This window comes from Octodon degus, unplaced genomic scaffold (genome assembly GCF_000260255.1).
Source record: "Octodon degus isolate 3935 unplaced genomic scaffold, OctDeg1.0 scaffold00248, whole genome shotgun sequence".
NCBI classification, from domain to species: domain Eukaryota; kingdom Metazoa; phylum Chordata; class Mammalia; order Rodentia; family Octodontidae; genus Octodon; species Octodon degus.
In genome coordinates this window covers 2,419,234-2,446,278 of record NW_004524824.1, presented here as the reverse complement: position 1 = coordinate 2,446,278, position 27,045 = coordinate 2,419,234, and the positions used below count along the sequence as shown (strand labels likewise).

At 46.9% G+C, this 27,045-nt stretch overlaps 1 protein-coding gene across 1 annotated transcript in view; it reads left to right on the top strand.

Annotated features, from left to right (window-relative positions):
- The window catches only part of Parp8 (poly(ADP-ribose) polymerase family member 8), a 195,422-nt gene that overhangs the window by 143,145 nt on the left and 25,232 nt on the right, over positions 1-27,045 (top strand). The window contains exons 14-23 of the mRNA XM_004646003.2: positions 417-987; positions 2,162-2,212; positions 2,311-2,406; positions 15,196-15,288; positions 18,818-18,943; positions 19,876-19,941; positions 22,356-22,423; positions 24,232-24,280; positions 25,296-25,408; positions 25,691-25,763. Coding sequence (XP_004646060.2) covers positions 417-987; positions 2,162-2,212; positions 2,311-2,406; positions 15,196-15,288; positions 18,818-18,943; positions 19,876-19,941; positions 22,356-22,423; positions 24,232-24,280; positions 25,296-25,408; positions 25,691-25,763 — 1,306 coding nt within the window. The remainder of the gene's footprint in view (positions 1-416; positions 988-2,161; positions 2,213-2,310; positions 2,407-15,195; positions 15,289-18,817; positions 18,944-19,875; positions 19,942-22,355; positions 22,424-24,231; positions 24,281-25,295; positions 25,409-25,690; positions 25,764-27,045) is intronic.

The window sequence follows — 27,045 nt, the reverse complement described above, 5'->3', positions numbered from 1 at the left end:
GCCTCCTGAGTGCTGGGATTACATGCATGCGCAACCACTCCCAGCCTGTTGTTTTCTTCATGACTTTAAAGAATGGACTGAGTGCCGCATACTCTTAGCAGAAACATAAATGTTCCTTTCTGCAGTTTGTATTTCTTCAGCATCTGCCCAGTTTACTAGAACTAATTGCTTTGGCTCGCCTAGCGGCCCGTAGCGGTTGGATTCCTAGGGGGCCCTGGGTAGCTGTGGCGGGGCCCAGAGGCCTCTGCCTGCAGGAAGGGGTGACGTTCTCGCTCGGGTCTCTGCACATTTGCGCGATGCTTGCTTGGCCAGGGTGGGCCGTGGGCAGGTGAGGCGGGTGCCAGCGCTGTGCTGCGGTGCTGGGCACGCCACGCGCTCGTCCTCTGCCCCCTAGTAATTCTCCTTCCACTCTGAAGGTCGCCCAGCTATCCTCCCCCTGGCTGTGGGAAAAGCAAATCCAAACTGAAGGCGGAGCAGGACGGCGTCTCCAAGGCGCACAAGCTGCTGCGCAGGACTTGCTCCAGCACGGTCAAGGCGGACGACGTGTGCTCCGCCAAGTCGCACAGGACCTTCGGGCGCTCCCTGTCCAGCGACCCCCGAGCCGAGCAGGCCCTGACCACCATGAAATCGCACAGGCTCCTGGGCCGCCCCTGCCCTGCTGCTGGGAAGCCAGAGGACTGCGTCACGGTCACCCTGAAGCCGCACAAACTGCTGAGCCGCTCGTGCTCCGGGGACCCACGCTGCGAGCACGGCGCCGGCCCAAAGCCGCACAAGCTGCTCAGCCGCTCCTACTCCAGCAGCCTCCGGGTGGAGGAGCTGTACGGGCTCAAGGGCCAGAAGCTGCTGGGCAAGGCCTGCGCCGGCGCCCCGCGGGCCGCCAAGGCCGAGCTCTTCAAGGAGCCCACCGCCGAGGGCCGCAGGCTCTCTCTCTCCTCAGGACTTATTGGTATCTTAACGCCAACATCATCTTCATCTTCCCAGCCTGCTGTGCGTAAATGTTTTCCCCTTGTCTTCTTAAGTTTCAGCTAAGGAGCAGGGCGTTTCATTGTTGATGGAATAGTTACTGGTTTCAGTTCCAGTTCGAGCTCCTGCTCTGGTGTGCAATGTCGCTAAGACTAGAGGGAAGGCCCTCTGTGGTTTTTTCACTTGAATTATGGAGGATATGTTTGTTATGGGATTAAATTAAGAGTAATCTTGAAGGCAGGGGCTGCCGGACAGTGGTGGGAGTGGTGGCGAGAAGCAGTGTGGAAAGTGGATCCCCAGGCCACGCTTGCACTCGCCTCTCACGTACGTGTGGTGCTGAAGCTGGGGCCCTGCGATAACTTAGGAATGCTTAAGGTTTTGTGTGGCATGGACTCAAACAAAATTCACCTCTAGAGTAATTTAGGTGTTCGCTCTCGCTCTCTCACTGTGTGTGTGTGTGTGTGTGTGTGTGTGTGTGTGTGTTGGGGAGCACCTGCTTAACTCTAGCCATGCATATGGATACACCCAACTGCAGATAAAGTTGACAGAAAAGAAGACACTGGTTTTAGGAAGTTACCCTGATACAGATTTAGTTTTCAAAAATAAATTGTAAATTGTGCCATAAAGCTTGTTTCATGAAAATTTGAGCGTGAGGCCATCCTAAAGGCCTGTTCCTGTTTAATGGTAAGATTTAAGGTCATGGAAAAACTAGTGTCAGACGATTACAGAGTGGAATGTTTCCCGTGATAGTTTTGCCCAAAAAAGATAATTTCACATATTCTGTGTAAAAATGCATTGTGCTTAGGGTTGAGCCGCTTGCAGTAGCTCTGTAATTTCTCCTTGGAGGAGTAATTGTATCACTCTTTACATAAGGAATAAGGTTGTGATGCTCTGCTGGGGGGGCCTGAGCATTTGCTGATGAGTAATAGGGAAGTGAGTTTTTGCTACATGTCAGGAAGCCAGTCATGTGTGCCAGATCAGCAATTAAGAATGCTGATCATTTAGTTTAGCAGAAAATTGTAAACGTAATGCAAAAAGGGCATTGTAAGTAGGTGAATAAAGAAATTCTAGCACGTTGACATCATAGACAGTAGCTTCCTATTTCATGCCACCTTAGAGCAGTCACTTCCGTACTCACTGTTATTTTATTGTACATTTTCCCAATTAAATTCGTCTTCTTTTACTTTACCTTTTATAGCCTAACGGTGCAAAGTGTATTCCAATACGAGACCGCGGCTTCCTAGTGCAGGTAAGAGCTGAGGCTCTGTGCGCTGTACAAATGGTTGCCCCTTGTTGGGCTTCCAGACCACTTGTTAACTTGATTGTATTGTCTTTTATTTCCTTTAGACAATTGAGTTTGCTGAGCAGCGGATCCCTGTATTGAATGAGTACTGTGTGGTCTGCGATGAGCCGCACGTGTTTCAGAATGGCCCCATGCTTAGGGTGAGTTCGTGTTGCTGGGGAGAGGCATCGCTTAAGATAGCCGTCAAAGTGTTAAGACATCAAATATGAATGACCACGCTTTAAGGTAAATGTTGGGCAAAGGTTTAAGTTAGCAAGTGGTAGAATTTGGATAAAAATGAGTTATTGTTACTCCTGCAGGGATCTGTGAAGGCGCAGGTTGTTGGTGCGAGACAGATACCTCTTACTGCATTTCTTGCATGTTGGTACATTTGTAGCCAGACATATGTTGATCACAAGTGATGCAGTTTTAAGAAACACTGTGTAAAGGGGAAATGCTAAGGCTGATTATACAATGTTTGTGCAAAACTCTATGATATAAAGTGCGCAGTACAAGTAGGACAGTGTAGACATCTGCTGGATAGAAAAAGTGTGCTGCAGCATTAAAAATCCTGAAAGATACATTTGGGACATGATCAGAAAAAGGTAGAAGTAAGAATCTGTGTGTATAATGCAGTTTGGGGAAAACCATTAGCTTCAACTGGTAATTTCCTATCAGTAAGGTATGTATAACAGGGCTAGCCAAATAGCTCAGCGGATTAAAGCACCTGCAAGCAGGCGTAGAGGTCAGGGGTTTGATCCCCTGGCCTGCCGTGCTGGCCCCACCCCTGGGGTGCACTGAGACTTCAGTTGAGACTGGGCGTGGTGGCATGCGCCTGTAATCCCAGCACTGGGGAGGCTGTAAACGGGCGGATCACTACGAGTCTGATCTACACAGTGAGACGCAGAACACCCTGTAGACCCTTTCCTAAAATACAGGGAAAAAAAGTACATATAACATTAAAATCACTAATTCTCAAGGACCAATTAACTTAAACATAAGACAAACTACAAAATTCTTTTAGAAGCAAACAATCTCATGACACTGAATAAGCTCTAGTTAATCAAGTCAATCAAGAGTATCATGTACTCAATTTTCCAAGTATAGTTTATTGAAAAGACTATTCTTTGTGAAGTAATCTTGTTACCCTGGTTGAAAATAATTTGAGCGTAGTGTTGGTGTATTTCTGGATTCCCCTGTGTCCACTGATCTGTCTAACTTTTTATTCCAGTACTACACTGTCTTGATTATCGTAGCTTCGCAGCAAGAGTGAAGCCAAGACATGGATTCTTTGTGTTTTCCCTTACACGGTTATTTTGTCTGGGTCCTTTGACTTCCGTTGTGTCCTTGTCTTTCACTGGTCTGCTTCTGCTAATTGAGGCAGTTTGAATTTGTATAGATTTGCATGGGATCCATAGCCAATTTGGGAATTACTGTCATCAGTTGTGGGCAGCGTTTGTGTCCTCTCAAAATCCATGTGTTGAAATTCTGACCTCGTGATGATAGGAAGAGGCCAGACCTTGGGAAAGAGACCATGAGGTAGAGCAGAGACCTCGTGTGTTTTCTAAAAAAGGAGGACAGAGAAGAAAGCCCTTCGCTCCCTGCCACACATGGCTCGGCAGCCACATCCAGGTGTGGACAAGAGCTGGGCCGCCCCAGACCCTGCGTGTGCGTGCCTTCTCTTTGCATTTCTGTCCTGTGAGAAGTGTTGGCCTGCCGTGTGTGACGGAGGACTCCGCCCACGGCGTTGTGCTCAGAGCGGCTGGAGTGAGCTAGGACGCAGTCTTCTTAGTCTCCCTGTGTGGGCATGTTGGTGTTTTGTCTGTTATTTGGGACTTCAGAAGTTTCTTTCAATGATGTTTTTGTAGTTCTCAGTATCAAAATTTCTTACTTTTTGAATCAAATTACTTTTATGTATTTTATTCCTTTTTGATAGTGTAAACTCAGATCTTTAAACTTTATTTTCAGAGGGCCGGCCTAATAGCTTGCAGGTGCAGGGCCAGGATTCATTCCCCGGGCCTGCCATGCCGACTCTGACCCCCGGGGCGCACTGAGACGCTGATTGAGACTGGGCGTGGTGGCGCACGCCTGCAGTTCCTGCTCTTGGGAGGCTGTAAACAGGCGGCTCACTAGAGTCCAATCTTAGTGAGACCCTGAACACCCTGTAGACCCTTACCTAAAATACAAAATAAATCAATCCCACTTTCAGATTTTTCTTTTTTTAGCATAGAGAAACAGGCACAGGTTTTGCCTGTTAACCTTGTATTCTCCAAGTTTGATGAACTTTGGAAGCTCTCTTAGTGTTGGCTTTTTCAACGTTCATGTAAGAGCAGATCAACTGCAGATAAAGTCTGGGGCGCTGCGCGTCACTCGGGCCTGCTCTGCGGGCTGGGCTGGAGCTTGCAGGGCAAGTCCGCTCCGAGGGGTGAGCGCAGAGGTCTTTGCTTCCTAACCTTGAAAGAAAAGCTTCAGCCTTTCGTGGCTGTCAGGGATTTCTCTTCAGATGCCTTTCATCTGGTTAACAAAGTTCCCTTTTAGTCCTAGTGTGTGGAATGCTTTCCAAACATGAAAGTGTTTTTCTGTTTAAATTTGCCTTCTCTATGTTTTTTTCTTCTGTATTTCTTGATATGATCACTTTTTTCTTTTACTGTTTTGCTATTTCTGTATTTTAACATAATTTTTATGAATAAACAATTCATTTTGGTTTTAGTCTTCTCTACTTACTATGTTTGTGTTCCTTTATTGCTTTATGATTGCCTTCTTTGGTGCGTACACACATATTTCCTGATGTACTGTTTTAATTCCAATTAATTTTTGATTTGTCTTCATAATTATTGTCCAGGGAGTTGCAATTAGCATTTTAATTCGGAAAAATCTAGTTTGAATCAAGTAGAAAATCAACTAGATTTTAATAATGTGCAAATGTTTTTCTCTTACATAGCTTAAATCTCCCCGACCCTTTTGTTAGATTGATTGCTTGATTGTAGAGCTAGGGATCGAATTCAGGCCCTTGCATGTGCCAGGCAGGTGCTGGCGCCACTGAGCCGTCCCCGGCCTTCCCTCACCCGTTCATGTGTGAGGCGACGAGCCCGGCCCCGCCCAGCGCCTCAGCAGCACGTTGTGTGGCAGCTGCAGGCCTGTGCCACACCTTCAGTCCGCTGTGGCTCGGCTTCAGCTCCAGCTGCGGTTACTTCCTCCCGCCAGACTTTTCATGCACTTTCATCTCTTTGAACTGCATCTCCGCTTACCCTGATTGGAGCTCATTGTTTCAGGGAAGCATAAATTAATGCTTTTTGAAATAAGTTCTGGGATTTTTTTGGGGGGAGGCAGAACTAGGGATTGAACTGAGGCCAGTCTTACTCTACCGAGCCATCTCCCCAACCTGAGTTTGGGTTTTTAGAGCTGCTTTCCGGCTCCTTTTCTTTCTTTCCACTCTCTCTGTGGACCTCCCGCTTTCTGTGTGTTCTTACGCAGTGGTGTCGCGCAGTCTCCGGCCCTGCTCACTTGCCTCAGCAGCTCGCCAGGCTCGAGTTCCCTTCTTTCTGTCTGCTCAGCTTTGCTGTTGGAGTGCCTTCGTGGTCTTTACTTCAGTTGTTGTACTTTTCAACTTTAGTACCTTTGTTTCATGTTTATAAATTCACTCTCTTGAGGTGCTGTCTCTTCTTTATTCAGATGTTGGTTTCTTTAGTTGTCTGAACATTTGGCGAATGGTTGACACCAAGGCTTTGTTCAGTAAGCCTGATGGCCTTCTCTGGGACCCTTTCTCTTGGTGAAGGCCTATTATGGGCCTTTGTTTTTTTTATGCCATGTACTTTTTTATTGAAAACTGGATATTTTACCTATGATAATGTAGCCATTTGGGAATTAGATCTCTGTCCCTAAGATTTATTTTGTTGTTACATATTTAATTTTTTTTTTTAAATGTATTTGCTACAGGGTCTGCAGGATCTCACTACACAGAAGGGGCTCAGTGATCCTTCTGTTTACAGCCTCCCAAGCTCTGAAATTATAGGCGCGTGCCACCATGCCCTGTCTCAATTGCTGGCTCAGCGTGCCCCGGGGACAAGGCCGACACAGCATGCTCGAGATCGAAGCCCACCTGCTGTGTACTGCCTGAACAGGCGCATTAGGCCACTGATCTGGCCAGCCCTTACATATTGTAATTTGTTTCGTGATTTTTTTTCCCCCTCCTACATTATTTTTACATTGTCCCTACTCATCGTCCTGTGTAGCCAGTGAGGCTTTGTTCCTCAAGTGGCCAGCTGGCCATCATCAACAAGGAAAGCTTTGACCTCTGAGAGGCTTCGAGCCTGCTGGGTCTGCCATTGTCACTCAGGCCAGAAGCTGATCATCCACCCTAACTGGGCACTTCCTGCTAGTACTGAGCCTTAGGGCCCGCTGGAAGTGACAGCTAAGGGTCACCGTTCCTGAGCATACAGACAGCTGTGGCAAGCACGTGACCTTGTGGGCTCACAGGGGATGTATGTAGGCTTTTCACCACTCTGTTCATGAGGCTTTCCTTGTCAACTTTTTGGTGAGCTTATTATGGTTTACCTTAGTGATCTATACATAGCAGTCGCTAAAATAGTGGCTGTTAAGTGTCCCCTTGCTATGGATCTAGTACTGTGTGACTTCCAAGTCAGGCAGAAATAAAGATAGTTATTTTGAGCTTATCTTCAGAGCACCATCAGATCCAAAAATACCAGTTTGTGCTGCTTTCTCTAGTATCAGGATTATGAGCTTTTATCTTCAGGCCTACTAATGCCAGGTAGGCAGATGGGGCTCAGGGAGACTCAGGCATTTCGACCTTTGCTGTTCTTACCAGAATCCAACCATTTGTCTTCAGGAATGTGCCTTGGGTCAGCGAAAGCTTTTGGTTAATTTTCAGAAGACAAAGACTTGCTTCGGATAATTGTTGCCAGTATTTTTAAGATTTTTATAAAAGAGGGTCCAAGTCGGCATTTCTTCTCGAGGCAGTTTTGCTGATATCCATCCTCATTGCAAAGCTCAAAACGTGCAGCACCTTCTACCCCAGCTGGGTAGCCAAGCCCTGGTTTTGAATTTGAGAAAGCATGAAATGTGCTGTCATGGTTAGGAAAGGGATGGAGATGGTTGGGCCTTCTGCATCAGACATAATGTGATACGTATACAGCAGCCATGCAAGGGGTGTGTGTGTACGTATTATATATATGTCCCTATTTGATTTTGACAAAAGTCTCTTGTGGCTTAGGTACTTTTACTCCCATGGTACAAATAAGATTAGAGTTCCCAGAGGTTAAGCATTTTCTTACCGCCAGCCAGGTCGTGTGGGTGGAGGCTGGGCTTCGGAGCAAGATCACCTGACTTCAGACCCATACAGAAGGCATGATGATGAGAAAGCACAGTGTGGTGTTCAGTGTTGCCCTCTTAGGAGAGACCATTCTTGTTCTGATGTATGTAAGAAAGATTTACCTCTAGGAATGTATATACGTTTCATAAACAGCATGATAATTATTGTTTCCCTCTTAAGGGACAGTATATGAAAAAGGAGTTTATTCTTTGGTGTGCAGGCCTTTTACTTTCATTGCTGCTGCCTGAATGCAGGATGTCACGCGCACTGGCCGTGTGCTCCACCACAGTGTGGTCTACCTGGCGTCTTAGGGTATGTTTGGTCAGTCACCTTGTCCCAGAGGTAATTCTGAAATCCACATTAATAAAGTCAGAATTTATTCATTGAGAGATTATGTGGCTTTGTTATTTGTCCCAGAGAGCTGGAGCGATGATGAGAATAGGGAGGGCGCGCCAGTTGGCCCGGTTGTCCTGCTTGCACAGGAGGCACTCTGTCAGCGTCTGTCCCTTGACCTTCCGTCTCTTGCTGTCGTGGCTGTGGCATCTCGACACTGGGACTGCAGCGGTGGTACGGTAGCAAGTGCTTTCTGAGTGGTTGCTTAATGTGATTGTGTGCTCAGTACTTTGCAGTAACCATCAGATCTAATCTTTCCAGTACTGCCATGCCAGCCCCACCCCCAGCGTGTACTGGGGCAGCACTTGAGACTGGGCGTGGTGGTGCACCCTGTAACCCCAGCTCTTGGGAGGCTGTAAACAGGTGGATCACTACAAGTCCGATCTAGTAGTGAGACCCTGAACACCCTGTAGACCCTGCCCTAAAATACAAAAACAAACAAGAAAATCGCTATGGTAGTTCTGTGAGGTGGAAGACAGCGATGCATTCACTGTTGCTCTTCTACTTGATGGTAGTAGACGCAGGACTTCGACTCGGCTCTGTGGTGGCGGGGGGGCCTCATTCCAGGGCTGTGGCCTTGAGGGAACCTCCGCTCTGCCCTGGAGCCAGCCTGCGTGCCTTGGAGGCGCACCCCTGTGGGTGGTCACTGCCGCTCCATCCTGCAGTAGGCGGTCGGGTGCTGCAGTTGCTGTCACTGTTCTGCCTGTCTTCCTGTAGACCGTCTGCCCTTAGGGCCACATCAGTGAAGTGTGCTATTTTTGAAGAAGGGGAGAGCGCTTTTATGAGCAAGAGAGAAACTGCTTTCAAAATAAATCTCTGTTAGATTGTTTAATGCTGTTGCGGCACAAACTACCTATGGAAATCAGAAAACTGGTTTTTTAAGTAATAGGGGAAATCAGGCCAGGAAATGAAAATCAAGGGGACTTCTTGCGTTTAAAGGAAAGGAGTAGGCAAGAACTTCCACTTGATTTCATTGCACAGGCAGTATACTTAATTTTTTTTTTTTTTGCTTTATTTTAAGAATAGTACATAAAAGTCCAGATACATTTCTTTTCTCCCCCCCCCCCATTTTATGTGTTTAGTACAGCGTCTCACTCCGCAGCTCAGACTCTAGTGATTCTCCTGTTTTCAGCCTTGCTCACGCTGGGGATTACAGGCGTGGGCTGCCACGCCTGGACTCTTTCGCTGGCTCAGGTCCATTTCTGGAGGGATGCTGACCAGTGAGCCCATGCACTGGCTGTTCATTCAGTCCACGTGCCACAGGGCCTTGCTGCAGGGCTCCGAAGGGGAGAAGTCACAGCCCCTCTGGCGATTAAGCAGGTCATGGAAGACCTGGATGTCTAGCATTGTTTCCCCACTCTTCTCATGAGTTTTCTCTTCTCTCCAAACTTGGCTTTCTTCTGCTGCCAGCGACGCCCCTTCACCCCTCCTCCACAGAGCTACTGAGGTGTTGGCCTGGGCTTCTCCATTGCGCTGCTCGAGGCCGAGGCTGGCGTGTTGCTTTCCCTACAGTGGAGGCCGCCCAGGGGCTAGTGAGGAGCAGCATGGTGCTCCGGTGCTGGCCGTAGTGTGTGTAACAGGTCTGCGGATATCATTCCCAGGTGAGGCTTCACGTCACACTTGGAATTTGCAAAGCACTCCGGGTAGATCAGGAGAATTGTTCCGACAGTTAGGTTTGCAGTTTGCCTGTGCACCAGTTGGATTGGTATCAGGAAACCAACCCAGAATTCCACGAGCCTTTTTATTTGGAGTCAGCTGGGGCGTTGAGGCTGTAAACTGTTTCAGGGATGCATTTTAAGTGTTTTGTCTTAAGTGTTTTGGCAAACAAGAAAATAGAAAAAATACTGCCCTTGCTTTTTTATAATGTGCTCTTTGAAAACACCCGGTCTTAGATCAGCACAGTTGTTTGTATTCTTTGATCCCTGCGTGGGAGTCACTCCGCTCTGGGAGAGCTGTGGCTCGCTTCCCTGCCCAGGTGGCCCAGGTGGCGGTCCTGTGTTCTCGGGTGAGGAGCTGTTCTCGTCTACACACCAGCTTGTAGGATGCTGGCCTGCTTCTCTTTGCCTGGGCCACTGGTTCTGTGTGGCTGGATTCAGGCTGAGGCTTTGGCAGGCAGCCCTAGGTGGGCGGGGGATGCACCTGCCTGGCGGAGTGAAGTCAGCCGAGGAACTTGAGTGTCATTTTGTTGGTGCTCTGTGCTGTGACCCTTAGACTTAGGTTGGGACCTGAGGCGCACTCTCCTTAGGGAATTAGTAACAGTTGCTTTTTGGTTGCAGATTGAGGAATTCCCATTCCTTCTGAGAGCAAAACAGGTTGTTTTGTATTTAGGTCTGACATTAGTATTTAAAGAATGGATGACAGAGTACTTACTCATTTATATTTTATTTTTAAATAGAATATAAAAATGCATTAAAAATGGTACAGAATTTCACCAAACAAAATGGTGTGAATTCACCAATGGTTATTATATTGTTGTCTTCAAATAAATTGTTCAGATACTGTCTCCCCTCTAAAATTATTTAGATTTTGGATTCTGAGACACAAGGTAAGCTGAAATAATAGTTGAGCTAAACATTCTTTAGTTCAGAAAGATGATTTTAAAAAAATAATACCCAACTGGATCAGTGCTGGTTTTAATAGTCACAAAACACATTTGTGGAATGAAATGAAGTAAGGGGCGACACCGTATTGACTTCTAGTTGGGTCTGTCTGCCGTGGGACTTCAAGTGTCAGTGACCTTCCCTGACCCTGAACAGGTATCCCAGCTACAAGAACCGAAGCACTGACCACAGAACCCAAAATACAGACTTGTGGCTCAGGTCCAGATGGTCCCCGAAGCCTCTGCAGGCATCAGAGGCGGCGGGTCTAGGTGGTGTGATGCTGGGAGTAAGGTGTGAGGTGCTGAGTCAGGCCACGCGTTGGTTTGGCGCTGCCCTGCGGCCGGGGTGCAGATCAAGGGGCAGGAAGAGGCTCGTTGCGCCCCTCCCGTGCTCCCGGGCTGCTGCAGCGCCCCCCGCCTGCCCGCTGCTTGGCGCCAGCAGACGATTGCCTGAAGCCTCTGCCGACTGTGGGCCAAAGAAACCTTCCTCCCTTAATTTTGGGTGTTGGGTGCTTTGTTTTGGTAATGAGAAAAATAACTAAGAAAAGTAAGGAATTACAGACTTTGTGATTCTTAAAATGTTAATGTAATCCTATATTTTTCCAACACTTGTTTATAAATCAGGAACTTATATTGATAGTTTCTTTAAAGTTGGAAGAATTATAGCAGCAAAATAAGCATTTTGATACATTTATCCAAAGAAAAGGCAGGACAGTATATTCCAGAGAAAAGTATTTCTTACTAAATACCTGTGTGTATGCAGCGGGTTAAAGTCGCTATAAGGGGTGACTCATCTGGTTACCTTATAATGTGAATACTAAAACAGCTCTCTATGCAGCTGGATTTTTAAAAATTCTTGTTTCACAGGTAAGAAAACAGCTGCACATATGCTCTCAAACTGGATAGAACTTTTTCCGTATTTGGGATGACATGAAATATGTTGTTTACACAACATTTTGTTCAAACAGTGAGAGTGTCTGAAAAGCGCACCCCAGCACCGTCTTTCGCTCTGCATAGCTACGTTGTCGCATTTCTTATTTCAGGAAGCGGTGGTACGTAAATTCATTGAAAACACATTTTCTAAAATATACTTCTAAAGTATTCCTTAGGGCTTAAAAATGTTTTTTAAACATGTTTTTATTGCTCACATTAAAATTGTTCTGGTTCATATAAAATTAAAAACGTATTCATCTTAGCTGAAAATTGCTCATATTCTAGGGGCGCATGTAGAAGTTTCCGATGCTTCAAATGGTGCCAGATGGATATCTTATAGTAAAGCTGTGCTGGGAGTGGAGGGAGTTGCTACGGTCTTTCAGTATAAACTATAACAATTAGTTATTCTGAGGCAGTAGGTTAAGAAGGAACGTTTGACAAATGGAATTGATTTACTATAAACTGAAAGTGAACTAAGGACGCACGCCCTTGTCCTCGGCCTGTGCGCCTGGGTCGGAATGTGCACGTTGCGGCCCCGCTGCGCTTGCCTGGTGCGGCCGTCCGATGGCTGCGCGCTCTGAATCGATGCCGGTGTTTCTCGTGGCTGTGGCCGGGGCACAGCAGCAGCCTGCAGGATGGCACAGTCTGCCCAGGTAGGAGGGGACCGACCCCCGCAAGAACTCCTGTTTGATGAAGGCAGGAAGACCCTGTGCCGCCTTCTTGGTCAGAAGGCTCCTGTGGGCGTTGCCTGACCGGGATCGCCTTGTGGATGGGAGGGTTTTCTCTGGGTGCGCCTTCCTGTGTGGATACTTTGAATTCTTAAATGTGAACATCACAGGCTTCTCTTATATGAGAAAACTAAAATACAATTGTAAAGAGTAAAGGAGAGGTGATAGGAAACAAAGATTCTTTTGGAAGATGGAAGTGCTTGTTCTGGGGAGATAGCTCAGTAGAACAAGTGCTTGTCTGGCAAGAACAAGGTCCTGAGTTCAATCCCCAGCACTGCAAAAAACATAAAAATAAAAAATAAAGTGCAAAGGAATCAAAAGGAGTCACGGTGTGTCACATTACCCAGCATGACGGTAGCAGCCTTGTTAATGTGTGCATAATAGTTATTAAAATAAATTAATATCAATAACAGTAAAATATTTGATGTAGAAACTATGGATAAACAAGATTACTATTAAAAAATAAACATAAATATACAAAATTTGGATACAAGGTCTAGCTGTGTAGGCTAGATTAGCCTGGAATTTACTGTGTAACCCAGGCTGGCCTTGGACTCATGGCAATCCTCTTGCCTCAGCCTCCTAAAGTCGTGGGATTCCAGGTGTACACCACCATGGCTGGCTCAAATTTGAATTAATTTACATACATTTTGAGTGTCCCTTGAACCGTCTGAGGAATGAACAAAATATATAGAATTGTTACTTTAAAAGTTCATTTTTAGTATCTATTTTGTATGGTGGTAGTGTAGTAATTAATGGCAATACTTTTTGTTTTTGTAGTTGCTGCATTAAAAAGAAAGGAAGGTAAAATAATAGGAATGTAACTTGTATTACACTTAAAATTTTTCACTAGGATAGCAAAGTGAAGTTCTCTAGCTGGTCAGATTTCTCCCAACTGTTGTCAGGCGAGAGTATTTAAAAAAAATCAGCCTTCTGCATGCAAAAATGGGGAAAAGAGCTATTTCAACCAAAACCTTAGCAAAAAGAGTCAATAAAATAATCCTGTCATAATTTCATCACAAGAATTCAGGTTTATGCAAGCCTTTGCTTTGATCCCTAGCATCACACATAACAAATCAATTTTATTACTTAAAATAATTTTCAAATATTATGAATCTTTTGAGATAAAGTCAGAATGGCCCATAGATGCCTAGGGCTGGTGGTGATATTGTGTGTGTGTGTGTGTGTGTGTGTGTGTGTGCTAAAATGTTATAGTTATATAGTGGTTTTGTTGATTAAAATAATTTGGTACCAGAAAGATAGTTTTTAGTGTTACATTTCCTGATGTGTCTGTTTACATATGTATGTGTATATGATATATATGTATATATTACATATATATATATATAATGTATATATATTTCAGTGACTACAAAGTATAGTTGATTGACCAAGAGGCAAATAAAACTAATCATTACCCATGCCCTTCAGTAAACTTTATCCTGTTATTTAGTTTTGTACCTGATGGATAGATTTTTTTTTTTTTGTATTTTAGGGAAGGGTCTACAGGGTGTTCAGGGTCTCACTACTAGATTGGACTCATAGTGATCTGTCTGTTTACAGCTTCCTAAGAGCTGGCATTACAGGCATGTGCCACCACACCCAGCCTCAGTTGCCATGGGATTGAATCCCGGGCTATTTGGCTGGCCCCTGATGGATAGATTTTGATCATGAGAAAGTGATGGATTATTGGACAAGAGTATTATTCAAAACAAAATACCCTCTATGCCTCTGCTGTATCTATCAATGGACTTTGGGTAGCTAGCGTGTGAACGTGTCCTAAAACCTTTATGAATCCCGAGGGTTTTCTCCTGCTTCTTGCGCAGGTTCACACCTGTGTTTGACACTACCGTAAGTTTGTAGTGAGTGGTCGTTACTGGCTGGCACTTCAGGTCATCCAGAGTTCTGTGCTCCAGAATGTGAACAAAAAACATGATCTAATAGCCATAGGCAAAAGTGAGGCTGCGTAGTTGCCCGCACATGCGTGTGCATGTAAACACACGCACACACACACACAAAGATTCAAGTAAGTGGACTAGGAGAAGACAGTCTGAGGCTTGCGCCTGCAGGCATGTGTGACGTGTGTGGCTCACGTCTGTATGCGGAACTTTCCCTAATAGCTTCCCCCTAGTTCTAACATTTCTGAAAAAGAACCAGATCGCGCTTTTAAGGCGGATGAAGGAAGCATATCCATGTCTTCTTCTCCTCCCTCCAAGACTCCGTTTAGGGAAGTCAGCTAGAAATCTCTGTGACTAGTCAGGTTGTACCTGTAAAGCCACACCCACGGGCCTGTTCTGAGTGAAGAAGACAGTCGGCTCACAGCTGCCCGCCGCCGCGGTAGGTGTCAGCAGCCACCTCATGCAGTGAGGGGCGTGAAGATAAGTCGCAGGGTGACGCTGTGTCAGATCTGAGAGGTGGGAGCCCTTCCAGAGTATTTTACCTGCAGGGCGTGGGTCTCTTGGCGCCGGCGCCGGGGAGGGACTGAGGTCCAAAATGTGTGCAGCAGACCCAGCCTTTCCGTAGGTGGGGACGAAGAAGAGTCGTGCTCGCTTTGTCCAAACACATTTCTTAGGAAGGGAGCAGAATTCTCCACATATGCTTGTTTATATAGCCTCATGTTTAACATCATTTTTATTATGTCACCAGCTTTAGTTCTTATGTTTTTGAAAGTGCTTTCATGTGTGACTGTGTAATAAACTCTAAGGTCAGTACTCCTAGTTAAGAATATCTTTGCGTGCTGCTGGATTGTGCTGAGTGTAATGGAACCTTTCTTACTGTATTTGTGACTGTATGCTAGTAAATTCCTTCCTTACTGCTTCCTGAATTTGTGTATTTTTAATTGGAAGAAACTGGTGTATTTTACTGCCCCTTCTACAACCCTGCGTTTCGGTTCTCAGGTGGGAGGTCACGCCCCTCCTGTGGGAACCCAGTTGGGGAAGTGCCGCAACCGTCTCTGCTTCTCTCGTAGCCCACGGTGTGCGAGCGCGAGCTGTGTGTGTTTGCCTTCCAAACGCTGGGCGTCATGAACGAAGCCGCTGATGAAATAGCGACTGGAGCTCAGGTACGGTGGCGCGGTGGGACAGCAGCGGCGCGGCAGGGACGCTGCGTGTTCCGGGTTGCGGAGGTTTGCTGGGTTCTTACTAAGGATGAGGGCTGGCAGTTGCTATTTTCTAGGTGTAAACTGATGTTCTCACTTCACCTAATGGGTGTTCTGTCGTCTTGCAGTTGCCAAGGGGAAGAAATTAAACCAAGTTTCTTGAATTTTAAAGACAGTTGTAATTCGCTTTTATATGGTGAAGTTAAGATACTGAGACGATCGTGCCCATTCTGTGGAAGGTGTACGTTAGAGCTGAGCTGCCTTAGTCGGAAGTCAGCTGGCTGTGTGAAATCCGGGTGAAAGGGTAATGGGCGAAACATAGCAGTAGACACGGAACATGGAGTTTTGCAACAGCAGTATTTATAAGATGGGAGGAAAGATAGAAAAGCTAATAAGGAATCAACTGAGACATCGAGGAGTACACCGTGTTTCTGGAGAGAAACAATACATTTAAAAGAAACCAAAATTTGTTACTTCATGCAGTTCCACCAAAAACTTGATTTGATCATGTAGGCAACTTGAGTGAACTACTAAATTGTCTACATAAAAATTAAAGGCCGGCTGGGCTACATAGTGAGCTTAAGGCCAGCCTGTACTGCAAAAGGCATATAAAATAAAACCCAAAAGTTTTATTTAGCTCACGGGTTTCAGTCCATACTCTGCTGGCTCCCAGGCAGCCTGCACGTGGCAGAGGGTAGCCGTTCATGTTAGCAGGAAACAGCAAGGAGCAGAGGGAGGAGACACAGCTGCGACTTCTAGCCAGCCTCTCTCCCTTCTTTCAGCACTGGCTGTGAAGACCAGAGCTCTTCTGAGGAAGTGGCGGGACCATCCTTCCACCAGTCCCTTTATGTAGCCAACTTGTGCTGAGTCACTGTAGGGCAGCTTTCCACACCTGGGGGGGGGGAGGTTCTACGCCGGGGGGGGGGGGGCTGCACTTCTGGGGGGGCTCCATGCCTGGGGGCCTCCACATCTGGGAGGGGCTGCATGCCTGGCATTGCTCCGTGCCTGGGGGACCTCCATGCCTCCGTGCCCTAGGACTGAGCCCATCCAGCCAAGCTTCCTTCCAACTGCTTAAGTTGACACAGTGTACCAACCACCACAGCTACATTTATAGCTATATAAAAATAAAACCATTTCAGGTGCATGGTTTGTGAAAACATCTGTAATGGGCCGGGGAGATAGCTCAGTAGAATAAGTGCTTGCCTGGCAAGTGCAAGGTCCTGAGTTCAATCCCTGGTTCCACCAAAATAAATAAATAAATAAATAAATAAATACATCTGTATTATGTCCACATACATTAAAATTTTTCAAATAGTACACTTAAAATCTGTACAATTTGCAGATATAAATTCTTAAGCCAATTAAAACCTAGAAATAGCAAATTATTAATCAGAAAGAAAATTGAGACATCTTAACACTAGGCCAGTTAAGTAGATTAACAGGTGTTTTTGTTGTTCTTGTCATTGATCTCTAAAAGTAATGGTTCTAACACAGAAATGAGTTGGACACGACCTGGTGGTAGTTCTGCCCTGAAACACTTGCTCAGACCATTTTAGTGCTTGATCTGTAAAGAGCAGTCTCTGTAGCATGCATTTATTCTACTTCAAAAAGAATATTCTTCTCACGCTTTGGTTTTTTTAAAGAGAGGCCCACATGTGGTCCTTTTCTGTGTCAGCGGGCGCGAGCCTCTCCCCCAGACCTCGTGTCGGGGCTGCAGCGCGGACTGTCCCCGGAAGTCTTGCCCATGCTGCGGTCTGCGCGCTTCCGCTCCAGGCCCTCGGGCGGCGGCGGCGGCGGTGGCGGCGGCTGCCAGCAGTGCAGCACTGTGTGTGTTCACGTGCTGGCCTCTGATGGGAGATTTCCAAATGTGGAGTCAGTGTAGCGATGCGTGTCCGCGTGGCTCCGTGGCGGCGGAGCTGCTGCTTGTGGGATCATGTTGTGTATCTGTAGGCAGAACAGTTTACTGAACTGCACTGTGAAAGTATTAGGCCCCAAAATACATGAAATAAGCCTTCATTTGCATCCTTTATAAAGGTTTGTATAAATGATGTCCATCTGTACTGCCATGCCCCCTCTCCAAAGGGTTTGGACAAGGCCACTGTGTCTGACTGACTTCCTTGAGAATTCTTGTTAGCTTTTCATTTCATTAGGAGAACAGATAATGCTGTCCGCAGTTGGGTCAGAGTTAAGGTTCAGCTGTGGGATGGAAGGAGTGTGAGTGTGGAGAGGAGGATGGAAGAGTGTCTGTTGTCACTTCGTTGTGCTTCTTCCTCGGAGTCTAAGGCAAGGCTTGTGTGTGTACACGTATGCACAGCTGTGTGCACGCGTACACCCACATGGGTGGAAAAGTGTGTCAGAAGCGGCGCCTCCTGCAGCTCCCGTGGTTTGAATGCTGTGGATATGTGTTGCTATGTAGGCCCTGGAAACTCTGGATGTTGTGACAGGTGTGCTTTGTAAGTCCTTGACGACATCGCCGCGTTGACGTTAGGTAGCGATGTCCCTCTCTTCAACTCAGACTTACCACATACTGCCCAGAACTTACTGTGCATTTTTAAATGCTCATTTTAGAACGTTCTAGAAACAGCTTTTGCTTTGTGTCCACACTGTAATTGTGTCAGTGCAGGTGCATGCCCTCTATAAACAGTATCCGTTTTTGAGATTCAGTTGCCAAAAAAAAAAGGTCTGTCTTGGCATCAGGGTGGGGAGCCAAATCAGCCCATAGGCAGTCCAGCCCCATAATAAACTGCAAAGTGCCCATAGGGTAGCTGACATAGGATAAAGAAAGCCCTTGTATTTAGAAGTCACCAGGCATCAGCGCACTTTGACGCAGGAGAGGAGGAAGCGGCGGGGTGCTGCAGGGGACTCGCCCCTCCGGAGCAGCGCAGGCTCTTCCCTGCAGTTGGCTTCCATCACCTCCCATCACGGTGCGTGTCCCTCCCAGACCTTGCTGAGTTCTTGAGATACCACCTCTCTCCAGCCGCTTTTAGACAGTATTCCCCTGCGTAACTCTCCAGCACCTATTTTTATGTCATTGAACAGCACCAGAATTGTGCTGGAGAATATGCTCACCTGGTACTTGGTGGTGACGTCTCTCCTCTGTTGGCCTGTCCCCACCGCCCAAGCACTGCTGCTGCCATCTCTCTGTCCTGTGGTGGTGCCCTAGGACAGTGCTGGCCCACCACCGGTGTTCATGACTGCGGTATTAGTAGGCAAGGAATCAGAGGCAGCAGTTGTTTTTTTTTTGCAGAACCAGGGATTGAACTCAGGCGCTTGCGCTTGCCAGGGAAGCGCTTATTCCACTGAGCCATCTCCCCGGCAGCAGGGTTGTTTGTTGCTTGAAATTGTTAGTAACGTTTGGGCACAGTTTGCCGTGAACTCTAGAGTGCAGAGATGGCAGTGGCCTGGGGCAGCTGGCTGACGACGCTACGGTGGGGGGTGATGACAGGTCCATGGATGAATCACAGAAGAGAGTAACACGCCTGTCTGTTTCCAGGTGGTGGATCTCCTCGTGTCCATGTGTAGGTCTGCATTGGAATCTCCTAGAAAAGTTGTCATTTTCGAGCCATACCCTTCTGTGGTAGATCCTAATGACCCTCAGATGCTGGCCTTTAACCCCAGGGTAAGTAGCGCAGGTCCTCAGACCAGTGCCGCGTGCTTCCAGTCCTAGTGACTGACACCCAATAGCTTTGCTCTTTTTTCCTGAATATCTGACTCATTAAGCACATCCATGCTTATTTTAAGTCCATTGTCTGTTTTCTTGAATTTCCATTTTGAATTTTGTGGGTTCTGAGCAGGACAGATTTTCCTTTTGGTTTGCTATTTTCACTTCCGCTCCTCCTTTTCTATCCCTGTTACCTCCCCAGCTACCTGAAGGTGAACACTGAATTCATCTTGTTAATCGGCTGTTATCACTTTGTAGATTCCTGTGAGGATAAGGCAGAATCCTTCTGAAATGAAATTTTCAGATTGTGCGAGAGCTGATTATCCTGTTTATGTTCTTGCTCATCTTTAAACCGTTCCAAAGGCAGGAATGTGCGATGCTCATCGGGAGAGCGTCCTTTGGCCCCCAGGACGCTCTGTGTGTTTAGAAATTAGTCACTGCTGTGCGTGGCCTCGCGTGCGTGCTGTCACTGCAGTCTTTTAGTAAGAGTAATGGTGCTGTGTTCTCAGTCAAAATAAATGGTGTGGCTATTTCCATCAGATTTTTGTGTTTTTAGAAGGATTTTGCGCTTGTCTTCTTGCCTTCTGTGTTAGCTGCAAGAGCCTACCCGAGAGCCCAGTGCTTGCTCGTGTTTCTACGCTTGCTTTTGGCAGGCTGAGCACGCTTTTGTGTCCTCACATAAGGAAAGGCGTTGCTTTCTTTTTTCTCGTCTGACTGTAGTTATAGTCCTGTGTCCTTGAGCCGTGCCCCTGCCAGCTTCCCTTCCATGCACAGAAAGCAGCCCTCGCCCCGGAGCCTCGGGGGGGTTCCCGTGCAGACAGCGCGTTTCTCCCTGGTAAGCAGCCTCGCAAGGGCCTGCACACGGACGCTCTTCTTCTTTTGTTATGTAGAAGAAAAACTATGATCGAGTAATGAAGGCGCTGGACAGCATCACTTCGATCCGAGAAATGACCCAAGTAAGTGTGTTGTCTTGCTGTCTGGTCCTTCATTTTGCTCATTTAAATCATCTTTTTAAAATGTCCAGGAGTTCTGGTGGTGTAGTGAGGTTTAGGTTTTCTATCGTGGGGCACAGTTAGAATCATGAAAGCATGGTGCTCTGTTCGGGGTTTAGTTCTGTCAGCACCTTGCCATGCTAATGCTGGCCTAATGCCAATGCTTGTCCTCAGACTCAGGCAAGAGCTTTGAGTTCATGTAAATATAGTGAGGCATTTGCGGTCAAGATTAAATCTAGTTCCATTGTCCTATGAGGTCACTTTTAATTAGTGGTAATAATTTTAAAACATATTAATGTTGAAATAGAAGCAGGACTAGTCTTTACAACAAAGGTTTTGTGTAGTGTTTTAGACATAGCCAAGAATCCAAAACTACTTTGGAGTACCAGACGCCCTAAGGATGTGCACTTGTGCTTCTGGTCATGTGGGAGCTCTGCGGACGTGTTTGAGGAGCAGAGTCTAAGGCTGATGAGAGGGGCCTGGCACCCGTGCTGTTGGCCACAGAGCCCTTTTCGCTAGCAGAGACTCAGGGAGAGGCCGAGAGCCCGTCTCTGCCTGGAGCGCTGCTAACCCAGGTGCGGGCGCCAGTGTCATGTGGGCCCACTTGCTCTGCACAGGGGTTGGCACTCCTGGGCCTGTGGCCAGCGAGCCTCTCACCAGGGCAGGCGGGGGAGCGGCAGCACTCGGGAGCTTCTCTCCTCCTCCAGCCCTCCACCCCATCATCCCTGCGCTGTGCTGGAAGACTTTGCTCAGGAGATCCATTGTCACCTTCCGGTTCTGACTCTTGGTTCTTCTGATCATTAGTTATGCTGTCAGCTGTTCGTCCCCCTTCCACAGAGGGCACGTGCGGGACCACCGTAAAGGAGACAGCCTTGGCTCGCGGTGGTGCTGTGTCTGTAAGACCACCACCCCTGCCACTTACTTCTCTGTGCCTACGCTTGTATTATCTGAATTTTTCAAAGAAGCATTTATGATCTGTGTAAGGACAAAAAACAATAAAATTCCAGCAGGGATTGGGGCTCATTGCAGAATCTTACACAAAATGGAACATTTTCACTCATGAAAGTGGTATAGGGTATTTATACTAAAGCCTAGACCCAGATCATTCTTGGATTTAAAAATAGCTACCAACTCTGACTCTGGAAATCAGCTCTCTACCAAAAATTGCTTCCTTCATTCTGGGTCATGGGTAAGCTATTTTGATAGGCGACGATGTAGATGGTTGAGCGTCACCCTAGGAGCTAGAGGCCAGCGTTGTATAACTGACTCAACAATGATGTGGCCTGTGACCTTGGACAAGTGGCTTCATCCCTGGTGCCTCTGTGTCCTCACTGCCATGCGGGAGAACTGCACAGTGCACCTGCTGTCAGAGCCTCCTTCGCAGGGTGCTGTCAGCTTTTATTGTATTGAATTCTTCAAGCTTTTCTAACATAGAAATATAACACCGTGCCGTCCTATTTCTGCATGGCACTGCCCTGTGTAGCTCTGCATAGATGCAGAAAGATGACTGTTTTTATTCTGCGAAATGGTGAATTGTTTAGGTACATATTTCTTCATAGAAAATGATTCTCATGTAAACTGTGTCCAGCCTTCTTACAGAAAGAGCTATACCTTAGTTTATATCTCCCACTTAAGAGCAAAGCGTACAGTTTCACAAGTTCCTTGGTTTTTAGTTGAAGTTAAGCTGGTCATTGTCAAAGAGAAGTGTTGCAGGGGGCTTGTTAGAAGGCAGGCAGGTTGTTTCTAGAGGCCTGCGGCTGGCCAGGAGGGAGACTGAGGCTTGGAGTTGCCTCACCTCTGGCCAAGAGGAAGGGGCCTTGCAAGGTGACGGGGAGGAAGCTGTGAGGAGGAGAAGTGGGAACCAAGGAGGAAGGACGGGAGGAGGTCCAGGAAGTGGAAACATAGCGACAGAGCTCGGCAGAGAATTGCTGAAGACACAGGAGGCTTGGGTTAGAGCACAACACATTCGGGTTGTCAGCACTGCCTTCCTTAAGGACAACAGAGATCGTGGGGTGGAGGGGTGAAGGCAGTGTTGGGGACCCAGCCCTGCAGCCCTTTGTGCTGAGGGGAGACCACGGCCTTCGAGTGGCGACTGGGATCACTATTTCAGCGCGAGCCCTTGAGATCCGGCCTTGGTGCAGCCTGGGTCCAGAAGGAGAAAGAAGGGGCGTCCAGCCTGAGACCCTGGGCTTCCTGTGATACCTGCCGCCTCAGAAGTGTGCCCTCTCCCATTTCAAGTAATGGCCTTGGGGTTTTATATGCCAGGGCCAGAAATGTTTAATTTTAAATAGATTAGCCCTGTCAGTCTGATTTTCCTTTCGTGGAAAAGGAAAAATGAATTTTCAAGAGAATTCAGGACGCGTGTTTTTTTTCTTTAGGCACCATATCTGGAAATCAAGAAGCAGATGGATAAGCAGGACCCCCTGGCGCACCCCCTACTGCAATGGTACTGCAGGAGTTGAGTGTCTCTTCTTGAAAGCAGCGTCCTTTCCTCCTATTTGCCAGGGCTGTTTTGTAAGCCCCGCAGTGCTGCAGGCTCACGAGACCCGGTGACTTGGCTGTCCAGGGGTTCTTAATGACTCTCACTTTAATTAAAACTTGTACATCACAGGGCTGGAAGTGCTGCCACGCACACTAGTAGGGCGCACCACACATCTGACCACGGCTGGTCTGCGGTCCTCACAGATGTCATTAGCTAGATGCCGTGCGAAAGCATTTTGGGTCATTTAATTTTCTAGCTCATAGCGGGCTAATCAATCCTTTTTTATTTAAAACCCGAACCATGTTTGGTGCATTGTGCTTGCTGCACATAGGCAGCATAGCTGTGGCTAGGTTGGGCCACTCAGACAAGGCAGTTTCAGTGTGAGCCTGGAGGTGCGCTGGCTTTTTCTGGATTCCAGAGGCCGGGGACAGTGGTGGAGGCCCACCTTTCTGTAACACCCGCTTCAAAATAATTTGCCTTCTCCCCTGCAGAGAACACAGCTCCTGTGTGTCTTGGGTCAAACAAAGTCCGCACAGGTCTCTAAGGGTGGACCTGAGCCTTTGAGAGTGATTTTGAAGTGTGGTGTCTGTCACTGTTACCACATAAAAACACAGACATGAACTCAGAGAAAACGGGTGAGCCTGTCAGTCCAGCTTGCACCAAGGAGCTTTAACAAGGTGGCAAAAGAAAGATGACATGACTTCTCTGAGGTTCTGATCTTAACTTACACTTAGGTGATTTTTTAAAGAGTATTTGCAATCAGCCATCATTGTAGTACTCAGCAGTTAGGCTCTCCCCGGAGGCCTGCCGCCGCGTCTGCTGCGTTCATTCCCTTTCTGCCCTCTGCCCTCTTGGCTAAAATTGTACAGTATGTGTTTAACCTAAGAAGACCATGACAAAAATTAGTGCAGAAACCCTTCCTAATTTGTCATAATTATTCAGATTCTGCCAAGTTAAAAAAAAGTTTCATGTTTCACCTTTTAATTTTCTCATTGTCATATTTAAGACAAACATAAGAAATCTTAATCATCTGCTTCTCTTTCCCCTGGACTTACTGTCCCTTGCAGTGTCCCAGGGAGAGGAGAATCTACCGAACTGTTCTGCGATCTTTGCTAGGACCGCTTTAAATATTCAAAATCCATAGAACAGTTTATTCCTTCAGATACCAAATTTAATTTTTCTCACCTTCAAATATATTGACTTTATTTATTTATTTATTTATTTATTTATTTATTTATTTATTTTTGCACAATCAGGGATTGAACTCAGGCCCTCACACTTGCCTGGCAAGCGCTTATTCTACTGAGCTGTCTCCCCAGCCCTCTATGTTGACTTTTATATGTAAGTGGCTGAGTATATCTATCCACCCAGAGACATCCTCAAATAGGAATCTTGATAAGAACTCATTATTTAGGCAAGAGAGGAAAGAAAAAGAAACAGATGCGGGAATCGGCCTCTCACGCCTCTGTGTACTCACATGATCTGGAAGCATAGCCTGTCTCGCAATGTTCGTTTTCTGTTGTTGGAGGCTGTGCTCTTTAAGAACTATCTTTGTAGGTTTTAAGAAGCTACTTCCCAGGGGATTTTTGCAGATAAGGTGTCTTTTTTGTTGTATGGATTCTTCACATTGTAAACCAAAATTATGTAATGTAATGCAGTTATTATGGAATTTAGAGCACAGCAACAGTAGATTTTAGTTCCTTGCCAAGTGCAGATAAAAATTCTAATATATTTGGCATATATTTGTGATTAACTGCTTGTTTTAATTTCAGGGTCATCTCGAGTAATAGGTCACATATTGTGAAACTGCCAGTTAACAGGGTAAGTACTTTTTCTCCAGATGGACCCAGAAATGGGAGGAGCCCCTGGAGATGGTACGCAGCCTCTCCAAGAACGAAAGCAAACCCACGTTAAGCCCAGCTCTTCAGTTTGAAATTCCTATGTGTAGATTCGCACTGTACTTTGTGAAGATAACAAATTGGACCTTAAGCTGATGCCCTGGCTTTTTAAAGCTGTAATATTGATGTGATATAACTACAAGTGTTACCTAACTGATGGAAGACCAGTGTCCTGTTCAGTTATCATTTTTTGTTGACACCTTTTCTGCCTTGCCTGTTGGATACTCAATGCAGCTCACTTACCAGTCTAATTAGCCCAAAAATGGCCATTCAGAGCAGTTACCGCCCTCTACTGCAGCTGTCCACCCGCGGTGCGGGCTGCAGACCTTTGTCCCCGAGCATCTCCAGTGTGAGGTTCCTCTTTTGTGTATTCCGATATATTTCTAGATGAAAGGGAAATCTTAGAAAATTTCGTCAGGGAATTAACCTAAAAGGCTTGCTTTGACTTCATTCCATGACCAAAGAGGAAAATTAAAGATGAACATAGGTAGTTTCCAATTTATAAATATATACAAATAAAACACAGTGATAATTTTTGCAATTTTAACATCTACCTTCTCTGTTCTTTTCTGCTTAGCAAACACTAGAATATTTTCTCAGTCAGAGAGCTCAGGGATTCAGTAATGACAGTCGTAAGAAGAATGTAATTAGGAAAGCGTGCATTTCTGAAATGAACACGCGAAGTGCGAAGAACATGAGTAACGTCGCGTTGTGCGTTTGTTATTTCGTTCCCGTTAACTTGAAAAACTGTCCATTACATGAGCAATTTCAGTCATTATGTAGGATTTAAGTATATGTATTGAATTAGCCTCTCAATAGATTAGTGTCAAATTAATGTATTTTGAAATGAGTTACTTCTTAACCCAGCAAAATTTGAAGTTGTCAGTTCACCTCACTGGACACTAGGTTGACGCCTTTGTCGTTATTTTCAATGGCAGCAGCTGAAGTTCATGCATACCCCGCACCAGTTCCTCCTCCTCAGCAGTCCACCAGCCAAAGAATCCAATTTCAGAGCTGCTAAAAAACTCTTTGGAAGCACCTTTGCATTTCAGTGAGTATGGCTTTGTGCTGGTAGGTCTTGCTCCGCTCTTCTGCCCCGCAGCTAGACGTGCCTTGGGCACTCAGAACTCTTTACTTTATTTCCAGCTTTTGTTCATTTGTGCCTATCCGCATTGCACAGCCTTGGGGTGCCCTGCGGTTGCCCGGCGCACCCGAATCCCTTTGTGGCCACCCCTGTTCCCATTCCCACTAGAGCTCAGAGTGGCCTCCTGACTTGGGCTGTGGCCGATTTCCAAGGCTGACTGTCTAATGGTGCTTTCCTCTCTTGGCTCAGCGGCTCACACATCGAGAACTGGCATTCCATCCTGCGGAATGGGCTGGTGGTCGCCTCTAATACGCGCCTACAGGTAACTCTCCAGTGCTTCGCTGAGACCCCATTGCCCTTTAGCCTTGAGGTTCAGGCAGCAGTCGCTGAAATGCTTGTGCTTACGAAAGCAGAAGCAGGTGAGGTTTACGGACATTTATTTTTACAAAGTACCTGAAGCATCGCAGCACCACCCGCCATGCCGGCCTACCCCCAGATGCTGAACGGCCACAGAGACAGCTTGGTGGTGCACACCTGCGACTCCAGCACTGGGGAGGCTGAAACCTGAGGGTCACTGTGAGTCCGGGCTGCATAGTGAGACCCTGTACAAATTATAAAAAACCTGAAGTGAAATCTATCTAGACACAGTGGAAAAGAAGAAAGGTGCATTCCCTATGAGGAAAATAGTACTCGTCAGCTTTGAACTTAAGTAGGAGAAAGTATTGAACAAAATAAAACACACAGGCACTGTGCCCACGAGTCCAGCGTGTGTCTCTCAGTACTGTGTCTCAGTGTGACTCCTTTGGAGAAGAAGATGTAGGAGGGGCAGGGAGATGGCTGGTTCCGCAAAAAAAGAAAAGAAAAGAAAAGAAAAAAAGTAGGAGGAAGCAGAGGGGAGCTTGGTGCCGCACAACCTTCTGGCGCCTGCCCTCGGCCCCTTGGCCGCACTGGCGTGGGCAGGGGGCAGCTGTGTCCCCACCTGCGTCCTCATCCTGTGCGTGCTCCAGTGCCTGGGTGCCTCGCCTGACCACGGAAGGCCCGGGGCCTGGGCTCACTGTCATCACCCGGCGGTGTTTGAGGGATGTGGGTGGAGTGCACTCTGCAAGCCAGCGCCGCTGTCTGTGGAGTTAGTGTTCACTTCATGCCGATGAGGCTCAAGCGCCCAAGAGGTGGAGAGGAGAAGGGCGGCTGTGTAGGTGGCTTCTTCCTCCAGGTAACTTCTAACTCCAGAGGTTACCAGTGAGAACTGGAAGGACACTGGGAGTGGGCCGGCAGTGTTGTCCAACGCTGATCTGAGTGGCTGCTTTGCCCCCGTGTCACGTGCAAGGCCTGGTCAGCAGCCTCCCCGTGTATCTCAGCAAGCTTTGTTTGCAGAATTTTAGTTTCGTTGGAATGAAAATCCACCAGAGCGCTTCAGAGTAAGGGACTGTTGCTGGCACGAAGGGCGCGCCCATCAGGGCTCCTTCCTCTGCTCGGCGTGCGCTTAGGAACTCGCTCTGAATGTGAAGAAACGGAGCAGTAGTGCTGTTTGCAAGTTACTCCCGAGGATAGGAGCACTCTCACTTCCTGAGACGTAACGCTGTAGCGAAGTGCAGGGCCCCGTT